Source organism: Coenobita brevimanus, chromosome 110 (genome assembly GCF_032717465.1).
Source record: "Coenobita brevimanus isolate Jiangsu-jjx chromosome 110, ASM3271746v2, whole genome shotgun sequence".
NCBI classification, from domain to species: Eukaryota; Metazoa; Arthropoda; class Malacostraca; order Decapoda; family Coenobitidae; genus Coenobita; species Coenobita brevimanus.
Genome location: NC_137063.1, coordinates 24,494,805 through 24,512,504, shown reverse-complemented (window position 1 = coordinate 24,512,504; position 17,700 = coordinate 24,494,805). Strand labels below are relative to the sequence as shown.

The 17,700-nt window shown below is 41.7% G+C and overlaps 1 protein-coding gene across 1 annotated transcript in view; it reads left to right on the top strand.

Moving 5' to 3' along the window:
* dock (SH2/SH3 adaptor protein dock) overlaps positions 1-17,700 on the top strand; it is a 340,556-nt gene that overhangs the window by 155,415 nt on the left and 167,441 nt on the right. The window contains exon 3 of the mRNA XM_080286156.1: positions 8,190-8,386. Coding sequence (XP_080142282.1) covers positions 8,190-8,386 — 197 coding nt within the window. The remainder of the gene's footprint in view (positions 1-8,189; positions 8,387-17,700) is intronic.

Genomic DNA, 17,700 nt, shown 5'->3' with positions numbered 1-17,700 from the left:
CAAGGCCAATGCATGTAAGCATGTTGGAGCCTTTATTAGCAAAACAGAATGAAGCAAAGCAACATGTATAATGCATGCTGGAGCATTTATAAATGAAACAAAACAAAGCAAAACAACATGTATAGTGAAGTTTATATTGTTTACCTATCCACTTTGTCATAATGATGCTTTTTGAGGTAATGTTTACAGTGTTCAGAGAATGGTTAGATTTAGAAAGTATAAGTGATTATGCACACTGGGGTAGACTGAGGTAAATCTGAACTTGTGGAGAGCTTATGGGAATAAAATGTACGTAGTTGCGTAAAGAGGTGTACAGATATGAATGTGAATGAAAGAATAAGAGACTGTCCTAGGAGAACCAAAGACAAAAGGGTGAGAGATGGTTTTAGGGGTAAGGGTATAGCTACTGTAATTGGTTGCAAGAGATCATGCAACTTTGGAGCCACCATAAGGTGTATCATGACTCATGCATGTGAGCAATAAGACATTAATTATTAGGAAGAGGATGATGATGCATCTGAGGTAAAACCACTTTTGATTTCTTCTTTATTACCCATCCTCCTCCTCCTCTCTTTCTTTCAGCCATTCAGCCTACCTTTCTCCCTCTGTTATTCCTTTAAACCCTATGCCTACTTCTTTCCCTCCCTTCCATCAACCCCTCTCTTCCTTAACTCCTTTCCTCACTCTTTATCTTCCTCCCTGTCCTTTCACAGTCCTTCTACCTCCTTCCCTCTCTGCCTCCTTGTTTTTCCACAGTCACTCTGCCTCCCTCCCTCTCTCCCTCCCCTTCTCTTCTCAGGCCCTTTACATCCTTCATTCTCTTCCTCCCCTCCTACTTTGACATCTTTACCTCCTCTCTCTCTCTCTCTCTCTCTCTCTCTCTCCCCCCTTAGCCTCTTTACCTTCCTTTGCCTTTCTCTTCAGTGCCACCCCCCCTCCATTTCCTCCCATCTACTCTCTCTACCCACCTCAAGCTCAGTTCGTCACCCTCTTCCCTTAATCCACCATCCTTTGTGTTGAAGTTTAGTAAACTGAGTCACAAGCAAATGATAATGTAAGCAAAAATGTTGAAGCTCCTCTTTTCATGAGGTGACTCTAGCTTAATAAAATTATACAGCAGTACCCAGCTTAATTTAAGAAAATGACATCTGTTATTGTGCAGTGGTAATCAGGGAAGTAAATGAAGTAGCTTTACAGTACAGTATGTTGGTCTTTTTCATGGCAGAGAGAGAGAGAAAGATTATTTAGTATAGTGGTATTTTTGATGCTCAGTAAACTGTATGCAGCTAGTTTGGACACACCTGACATGGATGAGCAATTCTGTCATACACATTCAAGCTATATTTTGTGGTTCTTGGAGAACAGCTGATTTTGGTTTGATGGACACCACTTTCTGTCCCAGTAGGAGTGACCTGCCCTGACCCACTGCTTTAGGCTGTGTACAAGTATAGGTTTGGAAGGCTTTTGGTGCATGGTAATTTTTGTTGGCTTGATTGTGTTTGAGAGTGAGAGCCTGTATGTCATAAAGAGACACTTGACAGGGTGTAAACATGTGAGAACAGATGAAAGGACACACTCCTGGGCAGATCCAGGGGTGTTGCCCAGGTTGCCCAGGCAGCACTCCTGGTTATTGTCCACTTAGCGAGGCAGTAATGTAACTGCCCACATCTGTGTGTGTGTGTGTCTGGCTGTTCCCAGAATATCTCATAATCAAGTGGGTACACTGTATCCAAACTTTGTGGGTAGTATCCTGGGATATGTGGTTTGTTAATTTGGTAATAATTTTGGCAGAGCTGTGATGGTATGCCTCCAATTGCCAGAGGATTTTACAAGAGAAAATATTATCTAACTTTCTTTTAGCTTGCCAGTATTCACCATTTTTTATCATACCTGCAATGAAGAGAGTGGTTGTTTAATGGGGAACGATTAGAAATTCTTCGAAGGACCATTGTACTCAGTGACCTTTACCAGCATAATTCCCCCGACCTCAGGCTTCTGAATGCTAACGTGATAATTATTTTGGTAGGAGTAAACAGCAAAGGAGCGATGATATGCCTCTGTTTGACGGAGAATTACTTTTTTTTTTTTTTTTTTTTTTTTTTTCTTTTTTTTTAAATAGTGGCAGGCAATATACACTTCTGGGCAAATGCTTTTGCTCTAATTTTGTTTACTGAAATTGGTAGACTTCATATACATAGATTTCATCATTTGTAGCTGTTGTGTTTATTGCTTTCACACAGATTTAAAACAAATAATTCACAGTTCACAGGCTATACAGTAGACTGAAATTCATGTACACATTCACTTCCTTATTGGAGAGGAAAAATATGATTTTTAAAGTGGCAAATCAGATGAAGAGGCATAATCGGGATATTATAGGTGAGCAGTCTGTGAAGAATGATGAAGGAAGAGTAGTGGTGAACAGTGGGGATATTAAAAATGCATGGAGCGAGCATTATAGCCAGTTGTTGAATGAGGAATTTGACTGGGAGCCAGCAGATCCAGTGTTTGACCCTTGGTCTTTGATTGATGCTGCTATTGTGAGTGAGTCAATAGGCAGGATGCAGGTGGGGACGGCAGCAGGTGTGTCTGGGTTGACTGCCGAAATGTGGAAAGCCTCGGGATATAGGGGTGAGGTTAGTCACTGACCTGATAAATATGATTATATATGAATGTGTGGTAATCATAGGGGCATCTGTCTTCTTAGTATAATAGGAAAAGTGTATGGTAGGATACTTATTGACAGAGTTAGAGAAAGAACAGAGGAATTAGTTGGAGAAGAACAGGGAGCCTTTAGGAAGGGAAGAGATTGTGTAGATCAGATATTCATTCTTAGTATTTAGTGGGAAAGTTTCTAGAGAAGGGAAAGAAGTTGTATGCGGCTTTCATGGATTTGGAGAAAGCATATGACAGGGTGGATAGACAAGGATTGTGAAAATTATTAAGAATATATGGAGTAGATGGGAAGTTGTTGAATGCTGTGAAGAGTATGTATGATGGTGCTAAGGCTGCAGTGCGTGTGGAGGGTGAACTGAGTGAATTTTTCTCTTTGAAGGTTGAGTTAAAACAGGGATGTGTCATGTCTCCATGGTTGTTCAATCTGTACATGGATGGGGTAATAAAAGAGGTACAAGGTAGGGTAGTGGATGTTGGAGTGGCCCTGTTGAGAAAGGGTAGTGTTTGGAAACTCCCTGTACTGTTGTTTGCAGATGACACTGTGTTGTTGAGTGAAGACGAAAGAGAGCTGCAAGGCTTGGTGGATGAGTTTGGGAGAGTGTGTAAGAAACGGAATCTAAAGGTGAATGTAGGGAAGAGTAAAGTGGTGGTCTTTGAGAGAGGTGAAGTCAGTGAATGTACAGCGAGGTTGGATGGTGAGGAATTGGAAAATGTGAGTACGTTTAAGTACTTGGGTAGTGTGATGAGTAAGGATGGAGGTTTGGAGTGTGAAGTGCTTGAAAGGGCACAGCAGGGAAGAAAGGTTGCTGGTTCCTTGAAAGCAGTGATAAGAAGCATGCAAGTGAGCATGGAAGTGAAAAAGTTACTACATGACAGTATTGTGATACCAACTCTAAGGTATGGAAGTGAAGCTTGGACGTTGCTGGAAGGACACAAGTCAAGAGTGAGAACAGTGGAAATGAGTTATTTAAGAGGAGCCTGTGGAGTCACATGGAGAGACAGGCTGACAAATGAGGATATAAAGGAGCGTTGTGGTGTGGATGTGGATGTGATAGGAAGCGTTAGGAGGAATACACTGAGGTGGTTTGGCCTTTTGGAGAGGATGGAGGGTGAAAGACTGACGAAGAGAGTGTATGTGAGTGAGATGGAAGGGGGAAGGGGGAGGGGGAGGCCGAGGATGAGATGGAGGGATGGGGTGGAGAGGTATATGAGAGAGGGGGGTGTGAGTTGGGAGCGGGCCAGTGAAATGGCGGGGGACAGTGCGATGTGGAGGCGATTTGTTTGTGGCCACCCCGAACGGGATTAAGGTGTCTGGCAATAGATAGATAGATAGATAGTGTTGTCCCAGATGATTGGCTGAAGAGTGTAATTGTTAATGTGTACAAATAGAAGGGTGATGCCCTGGAAAGAGGAAATTATAGAGATATAAAGCTTTTAGATCAGATAATGAAGGTAATGGAGAGATTTCTAGAAGGTATGATTAGAGAAAGAGTGACTATTGATGAGATGCAGTTTTTGTTTATGCCGGGCAGGGGGACCACTGATGCCATATTCATTGTTCAACCGCTTCAGGAAAAATATATTAGAAAGAAAAGGGATATGTATTTTGTTTTTGTTGATTTGGCAAAGGCCTTTGATGGAGTCCCTAGAGAGGTGGTGAAGTGGGCAATGAGAAAGCTTGGCTTGGAGGAGTGTCAGGTTAGGGTGGTTATGGCCATGTATGTGAGTGCTCGCACCCAGGTAAGAGTGAATGGAGATTTGAGTGATGAGTTTTCCGTGAATGTTGGTGTGCATCAGGGGTCAGTTTTGAGTCCCGTGTTATTTATCATGGTACTTGAAGCCCTCTCACATGACTTCAGAAATGGACTCCCGTGGGAGATGTTGTATGCTGATGATTTCGTGTTGAGTGCAGAGAATGAAAGGGAGGTGGAGGAAAGATTTAGGAAGTGGAGAGATGGTATGGGGCACAAGGGCTTAAGGGTAAATGCAGATAAAACAGAAGTGAGGATATCTAGGGATGGTAGCAGTACAGTCAAAGAAGAGGGAGAGTGGCTATGTGCAGTTTGCCACAAGGGTATGGGAAGTAATTCCATCTTGTGCAGTGTTTGTGATAAATGGGTGCACAAGAGATGTAGTGATATTAGAGGTAGAATGCGAGAAAATGCTGATTTTATGTGTGCGGTATGTTGGCGAGAGCAGATGGAGATTGTCAGGTGTGAAAAGATTGAACTTGCTTGTGAGTCTCTTGAGTATGTGGAAGAGTTTTGTTATTTGGGAGACATGTTATATGCTGGAGGTGGGGCTGGAGCTAGCTTTGTGGGTAGGGTGAGAAGTGGTTGGAAGAAGTTCAGGGAGCTCCTGCCTCTCCTGACATTGAGAGGACTCTCCGTACATGCTAAGGGGTCCTTGTCTGCAACATGTGTTAGGAGTGTGGTGCTGTATGGTAATGAGACCTGGGCAGTAAAGGAAGAGGATATTCGCAGACTCAGATGTTCACAAATGACAATGATTAGGTGGATGTGTAGTGCGTCCCTGCGTGTAGGGCCTTGGGGGGCTGGGTTTACGATGGAAGAGTTGGGAGGTAGGACTGGACTGGAGTGTATTGGTGTTGTGATGAGGAGAGGTAGATTGAGATGGTTTGGGCATGTGGAGAGGATGAGGGATGATAATTGGGTGCAGATGGTGAGAAGTGTTAATATAGGGGGTGGGGTTGCGAGGGGTAGACCGAGAAAGACATGGGATGAGGTCATTAAGTGTGACCTCAAGGTTAAGGGACTGAACAGGGAGGCTGCCATAGATCGAGCAGCATGGAGAGCCGCCATTAGGTGACCAAGACCGACGCATGCAAGCATGTTGGAGCCTACAAAAATGAAACAAAATATTTGGTTGGATAGGTTAATAATAGAAAGCATTGCACAGCTGATGTAGAAAAAGGAGGTGCTAAGTTTTTCTTGCTCTAGAAAGTGGTAGAGGCAACTTTTCAAATATATTCGTGGATCCATCACTGATACCGTTGTGTGCTTTTGGGAAGGATTAAACTCAGGTCAGAAAGTTTCATGCATGCACATCTACCTACCTGACCACTGGAGGCTCCATTCAGGGGTTATATGCATTATATTATGGTATAGTGTATTTGCAGTTGAAGACTCTGAATCAGTAGAAATTGCAGTTTTATTCATTTTTCATATGTGTATTCACAGGAGTGGATCGAGGAATACCTCTGAGATTATTGCCCATATCACTTTCCAGAGTAGTGAGAGTTTGGCATCTCATTTCACTCAGCAATGATTGTCAACCGAGGATGGTGTGCATGATAATTGTATGATAGAAATAATCATGGTAGCCAGTAAAAAATGCAGTTAGCGTATGAAGGTACTGTATGCTGATGTTCAGTGGGATAAACAAGAGGTGTGGCTTGGGCAGCATGAGCAGCACCCTTTGATATGTTTTTGATTAACCACATGAGTTAGAGTAGACGGTCTCGACTCAGTATGCAGTGAGGTTACATCAAGTGAAAACCATTAACTTACTGATTTATCGTGTATTGGTGTAGATGTAGCATGGGTTCAGTGGGGATATGTTTCGGATCAAGGGTCACATGACCTAATATCTCAAGAAACTTACCCTTTTAGGCTTGCCCTCACCATCCTCAGTAGTACTGTTGTTTCCACTAGGGGTTTTCATCCTTGCCAGACATTTCCAAGTCACAAATTTCAGTATTGCACACACAAAAAGTTATCACTCCACTTAGTAACACACACTGCACTATTTGTTACGCACTTGCATTGTTATCTGACAACAGCGATGGTGTTTCAGTGGCCTTGTACACACAAGACTAAAGAAAATGAAGACGATCATAGCACATGTAAACACTTTGAGGGCATCTTGGCTCAGACATCTGACCGTTGGCTTGTACAGGAGACAGTGCACATGTACAGGATTATTACTGTATATGCGGTCATCACAATTATTGTATAAGGGAATTCCATTGTCAACCCAAAACTAAGTATAAGTTTTCTTTCTTCGTTCTGTAAATTCATCCCATCCAAACCAGTCATATACGAAGTTGTGACTGTATTTTGTTATACCTTATTCTTACTACCTCCAGAGAGTTTTATTCATACTGGAGGGCATATTGAAGGCAATATTTAATGATTCAGATTCGGTGTCTTCCGCAAACTGGAAAAAACTGTAAATAACAATATTGTAATAGATTCACATGTAAGTAACAGTAATAGAATGACAGTACATTATCTGACTGAAGGGGTTGTGTACTGTACCTGATACGTCTTTTTCATAATTTCAGGGAAAAACAGTCGGTCAGTATGTCTGTTTCTTTATCATGAGTGTACTTCCCCCCCCCCCCCAAAGAATTGATTATCCCTTTGGTACTTGACATTATTGTTGGATGCCCTTGGGATTGAAGAAAATTAAATCCCTCTCTTCTAAGGATTCATTTGTCATTCATTTATGGCAATAGGCATGTGATACTGAAGGGATATACTTTTTACCAGTAGTTTATCATTATCACTGTCATCATCATTGTCATCATTATAATCTCAAAGCTATTTCCACTAAAGTAATATAAATAGGGGTAGAACTCATATTTTAATAGCTGATGTTTAGTAAATTGTCTGAATTGTAGTACAGTGCATTCTTGACATGGTGAATAAGAATGAGAATTGCCTACAGTAGACGAATGTCACCACATCAGAACCCTTGTTAGACTTAGTGACCTTTATAAAATGTTGAATCTGTAAATAAAAGAATTTACTTTACTTGTATTTTAAAGTTGCCATTATGCTATACAGTAATGAAAGGGTTTTTGTATATAATGTAGCCTTATCTCAGATTAGTACACATTTAGCTACTTTTTACATCTAGCACTGTACTGTACTGTATCATTCTGGTAGAGTTTTCTAATAAAGTACTTTCCCTAATAGTACTATTTTAACTAATATTCAACAAGAACCTTATCCATTAAATCATAACAATATTAAAAGAAAAAGAACAGTTATGTTTATCACAGCACCTCATTTTGTATGGCTCTGCAAATGATATCCACAATCATGCCAAGCTTGGAGGGAACATGCTAACAGCCTATACCATTCATTTAGAGTGAAGAAAACTGGAAGGGGCCATTGCCCTTAATTTGACTGACACAGTGTGATGATGATGGTGATGATGATGATGATGACACTCTGTTTATTACGTGTATAAAGCATCTGATTCTCTTTAGTAACGTGTGCTTTATATTGGTGAAACAAAGATGTTAACATGAAAGATGCATGCCTATGGGATGGAGCAAAAAAATTTTTAAATTAGAACAATGAGTGATTGGATATGTAGCCCATTTTGCCAAGTGCATTGTTGTAGTTTTTCTTTTGTGCATTTCTCTTCCTTTTTCCAATTCCACGGAATCCAAATACTGTACAGTACTGTACATAAATTATGGTTTGGATGATGATGATGATGAAGGGATTTTGCTATAACCTGATACTTGTCCTTTTCAGCATAAAGAAACGTGTGAAGAAGGGAGGAGGGAGCCGAACCTTGCCCAACAGTGGAGGAACACCGACCAGAGGAGGTGTTGATAGTCCTGGTGGGGTGCGGGGCAACACTCCTATTGACCCCTCTGAGGCCATAGGATGGGCTGTCGTCAAATACAATTACCAAGCACAACAGATGGATGAACTTTCGCTTGTCAAAGGTGGGAATTGTTACCTCATAGGGTCATAATCTAAGTGGATTAGGAGATTTTATGACACCTTTTCTTCAGCAATTTATTCTGCAGCTACACTTCATGATACAGACTGTGTCACAGTTAGACAGACATGAAAAATATGTAAGAGAATATTATGGTGTAATGTTTAAAAAAAATAAAAAAAAAATGTAAAGTCTGTGCCACTTAGAATATGGCTCATATTACAGTCACAGGTCCCTGTTGTCTACCCCTTCATTCTGGTGCTATATTCTCATGATTTACTCTTGCTGGCTCTTGACAGTTGTATTCAGCTTTTGGGAGCTCTCTTGTGAACCAGTAAATGAAGGTTATACCTAACCTTTCAAGTTTAAAATTTTTCTCCTTAGCTGCTCAAAATCATTTGGCATTAGCATGGAGAGGCTAATGAGAAAGATTGTAGATTGAAGGGATAAACCTGATATCTGCCCTAACCTAACTTAACCTACCTATCACTGGTTGAAGGTGTGAATTGGTGCTTTGTTGTTATGATCATATTACCATCAAAATTCCCCATTGTGAACATGACCTAAGGAAATGTAATCTTATATATCCAAAGGTAATTAACTAGGCACCACAAATGGATGAACTCACTGGTTAATGGTGGGAGCTGATGCTTTCATTTTAGGTTATACAGTATTCTGTTTGTCTGTCGCCAGATGCCTCAGTCCCCTAAGGGGTGGCCACAAACAAATCACCACCATGTCACCCTGTCCCCTGCCATTTCACTGCCCTCCCTCCGGCTTACACCCCCTCCTTTCATATATCTCTCCACTCCATCCCTCCATCTCATTCATATATATGTCAAACCTACAACAACAGAGAGAGACTCTACGTCCATACTGCCTAGTGTTTAACGTACAGCATGAACATCATATCTTTACTCTAGCATTATAAGCACACAGGTCTGTCATATCCATCATAATTACTGGTATATATACTTACCTACACACTTGTGTATGCCACAGTTACATCAATCCTTGGACACTTAGTGCTACCACACTTGATGACATAACTTACGTGGTGAGGGTCTGTGACTTCATGGGGGCATAGTATGTGGCTACTGACATTAATGTTACTCACAGTTGTGGCACACTCACAGCTGCAGCTCACATACTGTATGTGTTAACTCTCCAAACTCAATCCCAGACTGACTTCTCTTCCTACCCTTTCTGTAGTTTAAACACTCCCATCATGAAAGATGACCAACACGTGCAGGGCCTGAGCCCCTTATCTCACACCAAGGAACTCCTCTCACCATGTGTCTATCTTCCCCACCCTGTGCCATCAGCAGTAAATTTTAACCTTCAATCAATAACCAGCGATCTAGGCAGAACATCTTAAACCATGTGAGTCATTTGTCTTAACTACTGTAAAATGCTTACTACCTCTCAACAAAGCGTGCAGCGACAACAGTATTTCTCCTAACACTTTCTATCACATCCTCATCCACATGATAATGCTCCATCACTTCCTCATTTGTCGGTCTGTCTCTCTATGTAACTCCACATGCTTCTCTAAAATACCTCATTTTCACTGCTCTCGCTCTTGACGTGTGTCTTTCCAACAAGGTCCAAGTTTCACTTCCATATGTTAGAGTTTGTATCACAATACCATCATGCAGCAACTTTTTTACATCCATACTCACTTCTCTTTTTTTTATCATTGCTTTCAAAGAACCAGCAACCTTTCTTCCTTGTTGCACACTTGCAAGCACTTCATTCTTCAAACTTCCATCCCTACTCATCACACTGCCCAGTTACAGTACTTAAATCACTCACATTTTCCTTTTCCTTATCATGCAACTCCACAGTACCTTCAGTGACTTCATTTCTCTTGAAGAACTTTACTCTTCTCTACATTCACCTTTAGATTCTGTTTCGTACACACTCCCGAACTCATTCACTAAGCCTTGCAGTTCCCCTTCATTTTCACTTAACAACACAGTATCATCTGCTAGCAACAGCACAGTAAGTTTCCAAATGCTGCCGTCACTCATTAGGGCTGCTCCTACATCCACTGCCCTACCTTGCACCTCTTTTATAACCCCATCCATATTCAGATTGAATAACCATGTAGACATGACACATCCCTGTTTCAATCCAACATTCAGATGGAAAAATTCGCGCAGTTCACAATCCACGTGCACTGAAACCTTAGCACCCCTCATACATACCACTGCATTCAGTAACTTCCCATGTACTCCATATATTCTTAATATTTTCAACATTCCTTGTCTATTCACCCTGTAATATGCTTTCTTCAAATCCATGAAGGCTGCATACAACTTCTTTCCCTTCTCTAGAAACTTTTCCAAATAAGACCTATGGATGAGTATCTGATGTACATAACCTCATCCCTTCCTGAAACCTCCCAGTTCTTGATTCCATGCAAATGTCAACCTTTAGTGTCAGTCTCAGAATTGATCAAAAATATATAAATTATCATTTTAAAGCTTAAGCATTGAATTTTATGAATCTTGACAGAGAAATTTTCTAAACTACTACCGAGAACAAGGCATTATAAAATGTCGTACGATGTCACTGAAGAAAAATTCATGTTGAAATTAATTATTTTCTTATCGTCATTGACCCGAGTATGTATTTGTTTGGAATGCTGTCATTGGCTTTTATTGAAATAGCATGTATTTTAGTTGTACTTGTCACTATAATTGTTAACATATATTTTGCAGTCAGACTGTGGCGTGACCTTGAAATGGAAGTACTTCAGGAGTAATGTGTGATGTTTTTTCAACATTTTTCCCATATACAACTTACAAATTGGAGAAAACTAGCATAACTTTATATTACAAATGGGCATCCTAGTACCCTACTAATGTAGCCCTGTGATATCTTGTAAGAGACTCATGTAAGTCATATGTTCCATCACACGCGTTACACGCATAGCATGAGGAACGTTACCAGAAAAGGTGTAACATTTCTCATGCACAGCTTTAAACAAGCAGTTACACTGAATTCAGGGAGAGATGGGTGAGTACGGTGGGAGGGTTGGATGGGTTGATGTGATGGATGGCATTGTTCAGTGAGCAGGGTGGGTGACCGTGGTTGGTGGGCAAGATGGGATGTTGGAATGTGTGGGTCACCAGGGTGTGTGGTGACATGCTGGGTCACCAAGGTGACTGAGAATACTGTTTGGCCAGGGTGCTCTGCATGGGTGGTTGGGTTGATGGGTTGGGTGGATGGGTGGGTTCAGGGTGGGTAGGTGAGTGGGTAGATGTGTTGAGTGGCCTTGTTAGACGAGCATGGTGGGTGGCATTCGTGGGTGGGCAGGATGGATGGCTGAGTTCAGTGTGCTTGGTGGGTCACACAGGTGGCTGGGAAAGATGAGTGTTGGATTGGTTGAACAGGTGGATGGGTGGATATGTGGCTCCCCACGTAACAAGGCAGGAGTGGGACTTTTAGGGTTAGTAGTCATATAACTTGTCACTGTTATTTAGATTTTAGTATATCGTTTAGGAGACAAGTAAGTGTTTGGAAGAATATTCTATACAGCAGGGTCATTCTGTTGAAATCTGCTAAAACCTCAATATAATTACTTCTCACTGAACTGAAGGTGGATGTATACAAGTAATAATACAACAAGTACTAGAATGAATTATACTAATATTACAAGCGTCAAGACGTGAGAGAGAGCGAAGCTTCGGATCCTCGATCCATCTGCCTAACAAATTGATGGTTTTTTGGGGGTAAAGAGGGGGAGTTCAGGAGTGGACGTGTGCGATTAACCTGCCCTCTGTGGCAGACTACCCAGTCCCCTTATTGATGTTCATGACTGTACTGGTTCATTATACAACCAAGAAGTTATCTAAGCATTATGAACTGCAGTCACTGAGTCAGTGACTGATGAGGGCATGATCAAATTAATTACCTTAGAAAGAGGGGCACATCAACAGAGTGGGTCATACTCAGTTTCATTTCCTTGACAACCCAGACAGAGATGAGACAGCAGAGGACATGGTTGTAGAGGCTGTGCCAACACCTCCTCAATCAACTGGTCTGTGTTGATGCCATGTTGTTGATGTCACTTGAATGTGTTCATGTCACATAAACAAGATTTGTCATCTGATTAGTTCATTAATTCAGTCATCATCTAATTCAGCATTGCCCCATGAGGAGCATAGGAGCCCGGGTCTATGGAGGGGAGAAGCGGGGCTATGGGCAGGATTCTCCCCCTACTGTAAACAGGTGGACAGATGCTTTTACCGTACATTTACCCTCGTGGCTTGCGGTCTGTCAGATGCCAAGTGGCTATGCGGTAACACAACTCACTGTGACCGGGGGACTTTCGATGTTCGGTAGAGAGGTGGACAGTCGCTGTCGCCGAACATGTACTCGTGGCTTGTGGTCTGTATTTGATGGAGGTGGTGTTAGGAAAGAGCCCGAATGGCAGCGCGATATTGGACATTTGGTGGGGAATGCGTACGGACATTTTGACACCACTTCTGGGTTACAGTCATATTACTCGGGTGCTGGAGGTTCGTTGGGAGCGATAGAATGAGCTCGCAACTTTGACCATTCAGTAGAGGGGTGGACGGACATTTTAGCTCTGGTTGTGGGTTACAGACTACTTCCTGCTCATGGCTCGAGGCCAGTGGCCAAGATACCGAATGTTTGAACATATCAGCTGGCCAGCCGAAGTTCTCAGGGACTTTTACGTCCCTATAATAGCAAGTAATTTCGGGTAATGGTTTAATAGAACCAAGGTCCAGCATCCAGTTAATGAACATGTCCGGATACTGGGCATCTGGATAAATGTGATTTGTGATGTGGTGCTTAAAGAACGAGTGATGAAAAAGAGTACTTCTGTACTGTACCTAGGGGGAAAATATGGAAGCTGGAAAACCAAGCAGTAAGGGATGCCTTCTATAGCAAGATGAGGAGTGTGGTGGCCAAACAGGGAGCTGTAGATGGAGGTGTTAATGAATAGTACAGAGCCCTCAAGAACAAGCTCTTGAGAGTTACTGATGTAATATGCAGTTGGACACGAGGCCCACCAAGACCTCAAGTAACTTGGTGGTGGGATGAGGGTTTAGAAGCTGCAGTCAGGGAGAAAAGAATGCTTTTCTGGGAATGGATGAAGGGTGGTAACAAGGAGGAATACTTGTCTGCCAAGCGTATGGCTAGAAGAGGGGTATGCAGGGTGAAGTCTGAGAAACAGAGACTTTTCCTTAATAACTTAAATCATGGGGAAAGGAAAAATATGATATTTAAGGTGGCAAATCAGATGAAGAGGGATAATTGGGATATTATAGGTGAGCAGTGTGTGAAGAATGATGAAGGAAGAGTAGTGGTGAACAGTGGGGATATTAAAGATTTAAGGAGAGAACATTATAGCCAGTTGTTGAATGAGGAGTTTGACCTGGACAGGGAGGGTTTGGAGCCAGCAGATCCAGTGTTTGGCCCTTGGCCTTTGATTGATGCTGCTATTGTGAGTGAGTCAATACGTAGGATGTAGATGAGGAGGGCAGCAGGTGTGTCTGGGTTGACTGCCGAAATGTTGAAGGCCTCAGGAGTTATAGGTGTAAGGTTAGTCACTGACTTGATAACTATGATTATATATGAGTGTTTTGTCCCAGATGATTGGTTGAAGAGTGTAATTGTAAATATGTACAAATGGAAGGGTGATGCCCTGGAAAGAGGAAATTATAGAGGTACAGTATAAAGCATTTAGATCAGATAATGAAGGTAATGGAGAGAATTCTAGAAGGTATGATTAGAGAAAGAGTAACTACTGATGAGATGCAGTTTGTGCTTATGCCAGGCAGGGGGACCACTGATGCCATAGTCATTGTTCAACTGCTTCAGCAACATTATATTGGAAGGAAAAGGGACCTGTATTTTGTTTTTGTTGACTTGGCAAAGGCCATTGACAGAGTCCCTTGAGAGGTGGTGAAGTGGGCAATGAGAAAGCTTGCCTTGGAGGAGTGGCTGGTTAGGGTGGTTATGGTCATGTTTGTGGGTGCTAGCACCCAGGTAAGAGTGAATGGAGATTTGAGTGATGAGTTATCCATGAATGTTGGTGTATATCAAGAGTCAGTTTTGAGTCCCATGTTAATTATCATGGTACTTGAAGCCCTCTCACATGACTTCAGAAATGGACTCCCGTGGGAGATGTTGTATGCTGATGATTTCGTGTTGAGTGCAGAGAATGAGAGGGAGGTGGAGGAAAGATTTAGGAAGTGGAGAGATGGTATGGGGCACAAGGGCTTGAGGGTAAATGCAGATAAAACAAAAGTGAGGATATCTAGGGATGGTGGCAGTACAGTCAAAGAAGAGGGAGAGTGGCAATGTGCAGTTTGCCACAAGGGTATGGGAAGTAATTCCATCTTGTGCAGTGTTTGTGATAAATGGGTGCACAAGAGATGTAGTGATATTAGAGGTAGACTGCGAGAAAATGCTGATTTTATGTGTGCCGCATGTTGGGGAGAGCAGGTGGAGATTGTCAGGTGTGAAAGTATTGAACATGCTGGTGAGTCTCTTGAGCATGTGGAAGAGTTTTGTTATTTGGGAGCCATGTTATGTGCTGGAGGTGAGGCTGGAGCTAGCTCTGTGGGTAGGGTGAGAAGTGGTTGGAAGAAGTTCAGGGAGCTCTTGCCTCTCCTGACATTGAGAGGACTCTCCCTACGTACTATGGGGTCTGTGTATGCAGCATATGTTAGGAGTGTGATGCTGTATGGTAGTGAGACCTGGGCAATAAAGGAAGAGGATATTTGCAGGCTCAAACCTACAGAAATGACAATGATTAGGTTGATATGCAGTGTGTCCCTGTGTGCGAGGCCTGGGGGGGCTGGTTTTACAATGGAAGAATTGAGAGGTAGGATTGGACTGAAGTGTATTGGCGTTGTGATGATGAGAGGTAGATTGAGATGGTTTGGGCATATGGAGAGGATGAGGGATGATAATTGGGTGCAGAAGGTGAGAAGTGTTAATATAGGGGGTGGGGTTGCGAGGGGTAGGCCGAGAAAGATGTGGGACAAGGTCATTAAGTGTGACCCCAAGGTTAAGGGACTGAACAGGGAGGCTGCCGTAGATTGAGCAGCATGGAGAGCCGCCATTAGGTGACCAAGGCCGATGCATGCAAGCATGTTGGAGCCTACAAAAACGAGAACGAAATATGTATGTGTATATACCGTAAAAATATATATATATATATATATATATATATATATAATCGGGGAAAGCCCCAGGAATTGATGGAGTGTGTGGTGAAATGCTGAAGCATGGGGGAGAGATAGTAGTATAATGGATGTGGAAGATGTGCAGATTGGCCTGGGAGGAAGGTAGAGTCCCGGAGGATTGGAAGTCAGGTATAATTATCCCCTTGTACAAAGGAAAAGGGGAAAAAGAAGTGTGTGGTAATCATAGGGGCATTTGTCTTCTTAGTATAATAGGAAAAGTGTATGGTAGGTTACTTATAGACAGAGTTAGAGAAAGAACAGAGAAATTAGTTGGAGAAGAACAGGGAGGCTTTAGGAAGGGAAGAGGTTGTGTAGATCAGATATTCATTCTTAGATCTTTAGTGGAAAAGTTTCTAGAGAAGGGAAAGAAGTTGTATGCGGCTTTCATGGATTTGGAGAAAGCATATGACAGGGTGGATAGACAAGGATTGTGGAAAGTGTTAAGAATATATGGAGTAGATGGGAAGTTGTTGAATGCTGTGAAGAGTATGTACGATGGTGCGAAGGCTGCAGTGCGTGTGGATGGTGAACTAAGTGAATTTTTCTCTGTGAAAGTTGGTTTGAAACAGGGATGTGTCATGTCTCCATGGTTGTTCAATCTGTACATGGATGGGGTAATAAAAGAGGTACAAGGTAGGGTATGGATGTTGGAGTGGCCCTGGTGAGAGAGGATAGTGTTTGGAAACTCCCTGTACTGTTGTTTGCAGATGATACTGTGTTGTTGAGTGAAGACGAAGGGGAGCTGCAAGGCTTGGTGGATGAGTTTGAGAGAGTGTATAAGAAACGGAACCTAAAGGTGAATGTAGGGAAGAGTAAAGCGATGGTCTTTGAGAGAGGTGAAGTCAGTGAATGTACAGCGAGGTTGGATGGTGAGGAATTGGAAAATGTGAGTACGTTTAAGTATTTGGGTAGTGTGATGAGTAAGGATGGAGGTTTGGAGGGTGAAGTGCTTGAAAGGGTACAGCAGGGAAGAAAGGTTGCTGGTTCCTTAAAAGCAGTGATAAGAAACAGGGAAGTGAGCATGGAAGTAAAAAAGTTACTACATGACAGTATTGTGATACCAACTCTAACGTACGGAAGTGAAGCTTGGACATTGTTGGAAGGACACAAGTCAAGAGTGAGAGCAGTGGAAATGAGTTATTTAAGAGGAGCCTGTTGAGTCACGTGGAGAGACAGGCTGACGAATGAGGATATAAAGGAGCGTTGTGGTGTGGATGTGGATGTGATAGGAAGCGTTGTGAGGAACACACTGAGGTGGTTTGGCCATGTGGAGAGGATGGAGGGTGAAAGATTGACGAAGAGAGTGTATGTGAGTGAGGTGGAGGGTGGAAGTGGGAGGGGGAGACCGAGGATGAGTTGGAGGGATGGGGTGGAGAGGTATATGAGAGAGGGGGGGGTGAGTTGGGAGCAGGGCAGTGAAATGGCGGGGGACAGGGCGACTTGGAGGCGATTTGTTTGTGGCCACCCCAAACGGGATTGAGGCGTCTGGCAATAGATAGATAGATAGATAGATATAAATATATATATATATATATATATACATATATATATATATATATATATATATTATAATGTATATATTATATATATATATATATATATATATATATATATATATATATATATATATATATATATATATATATATATATATATATATATATATATATATATATAATATATATATATATATATATATATATATATATATATATATATATATATATATATATGAAGTGGATGGGAAAGAGGGAGGGGGAGGCCGAGGATGAGATGGAGAGATGGGGTGGAGAGGTATATGAGAGAGGGGTGTGAGTTGGGAGCAGGGAGTGAAATGGCGGGGCACAGGGCAACTTGGAGGCGATTTGTTTGTGGCCACCCCAAACGGGATTGAGGCGTCTGGCAATATATATATATATATATATATATATATATATATATATATATATATATATATATATATATATATATATATATATATATATATATATATATATATATATATATATATATATATATATATATATATATATATATATATATATATATATATATATATATATATATATATATATATATATATATA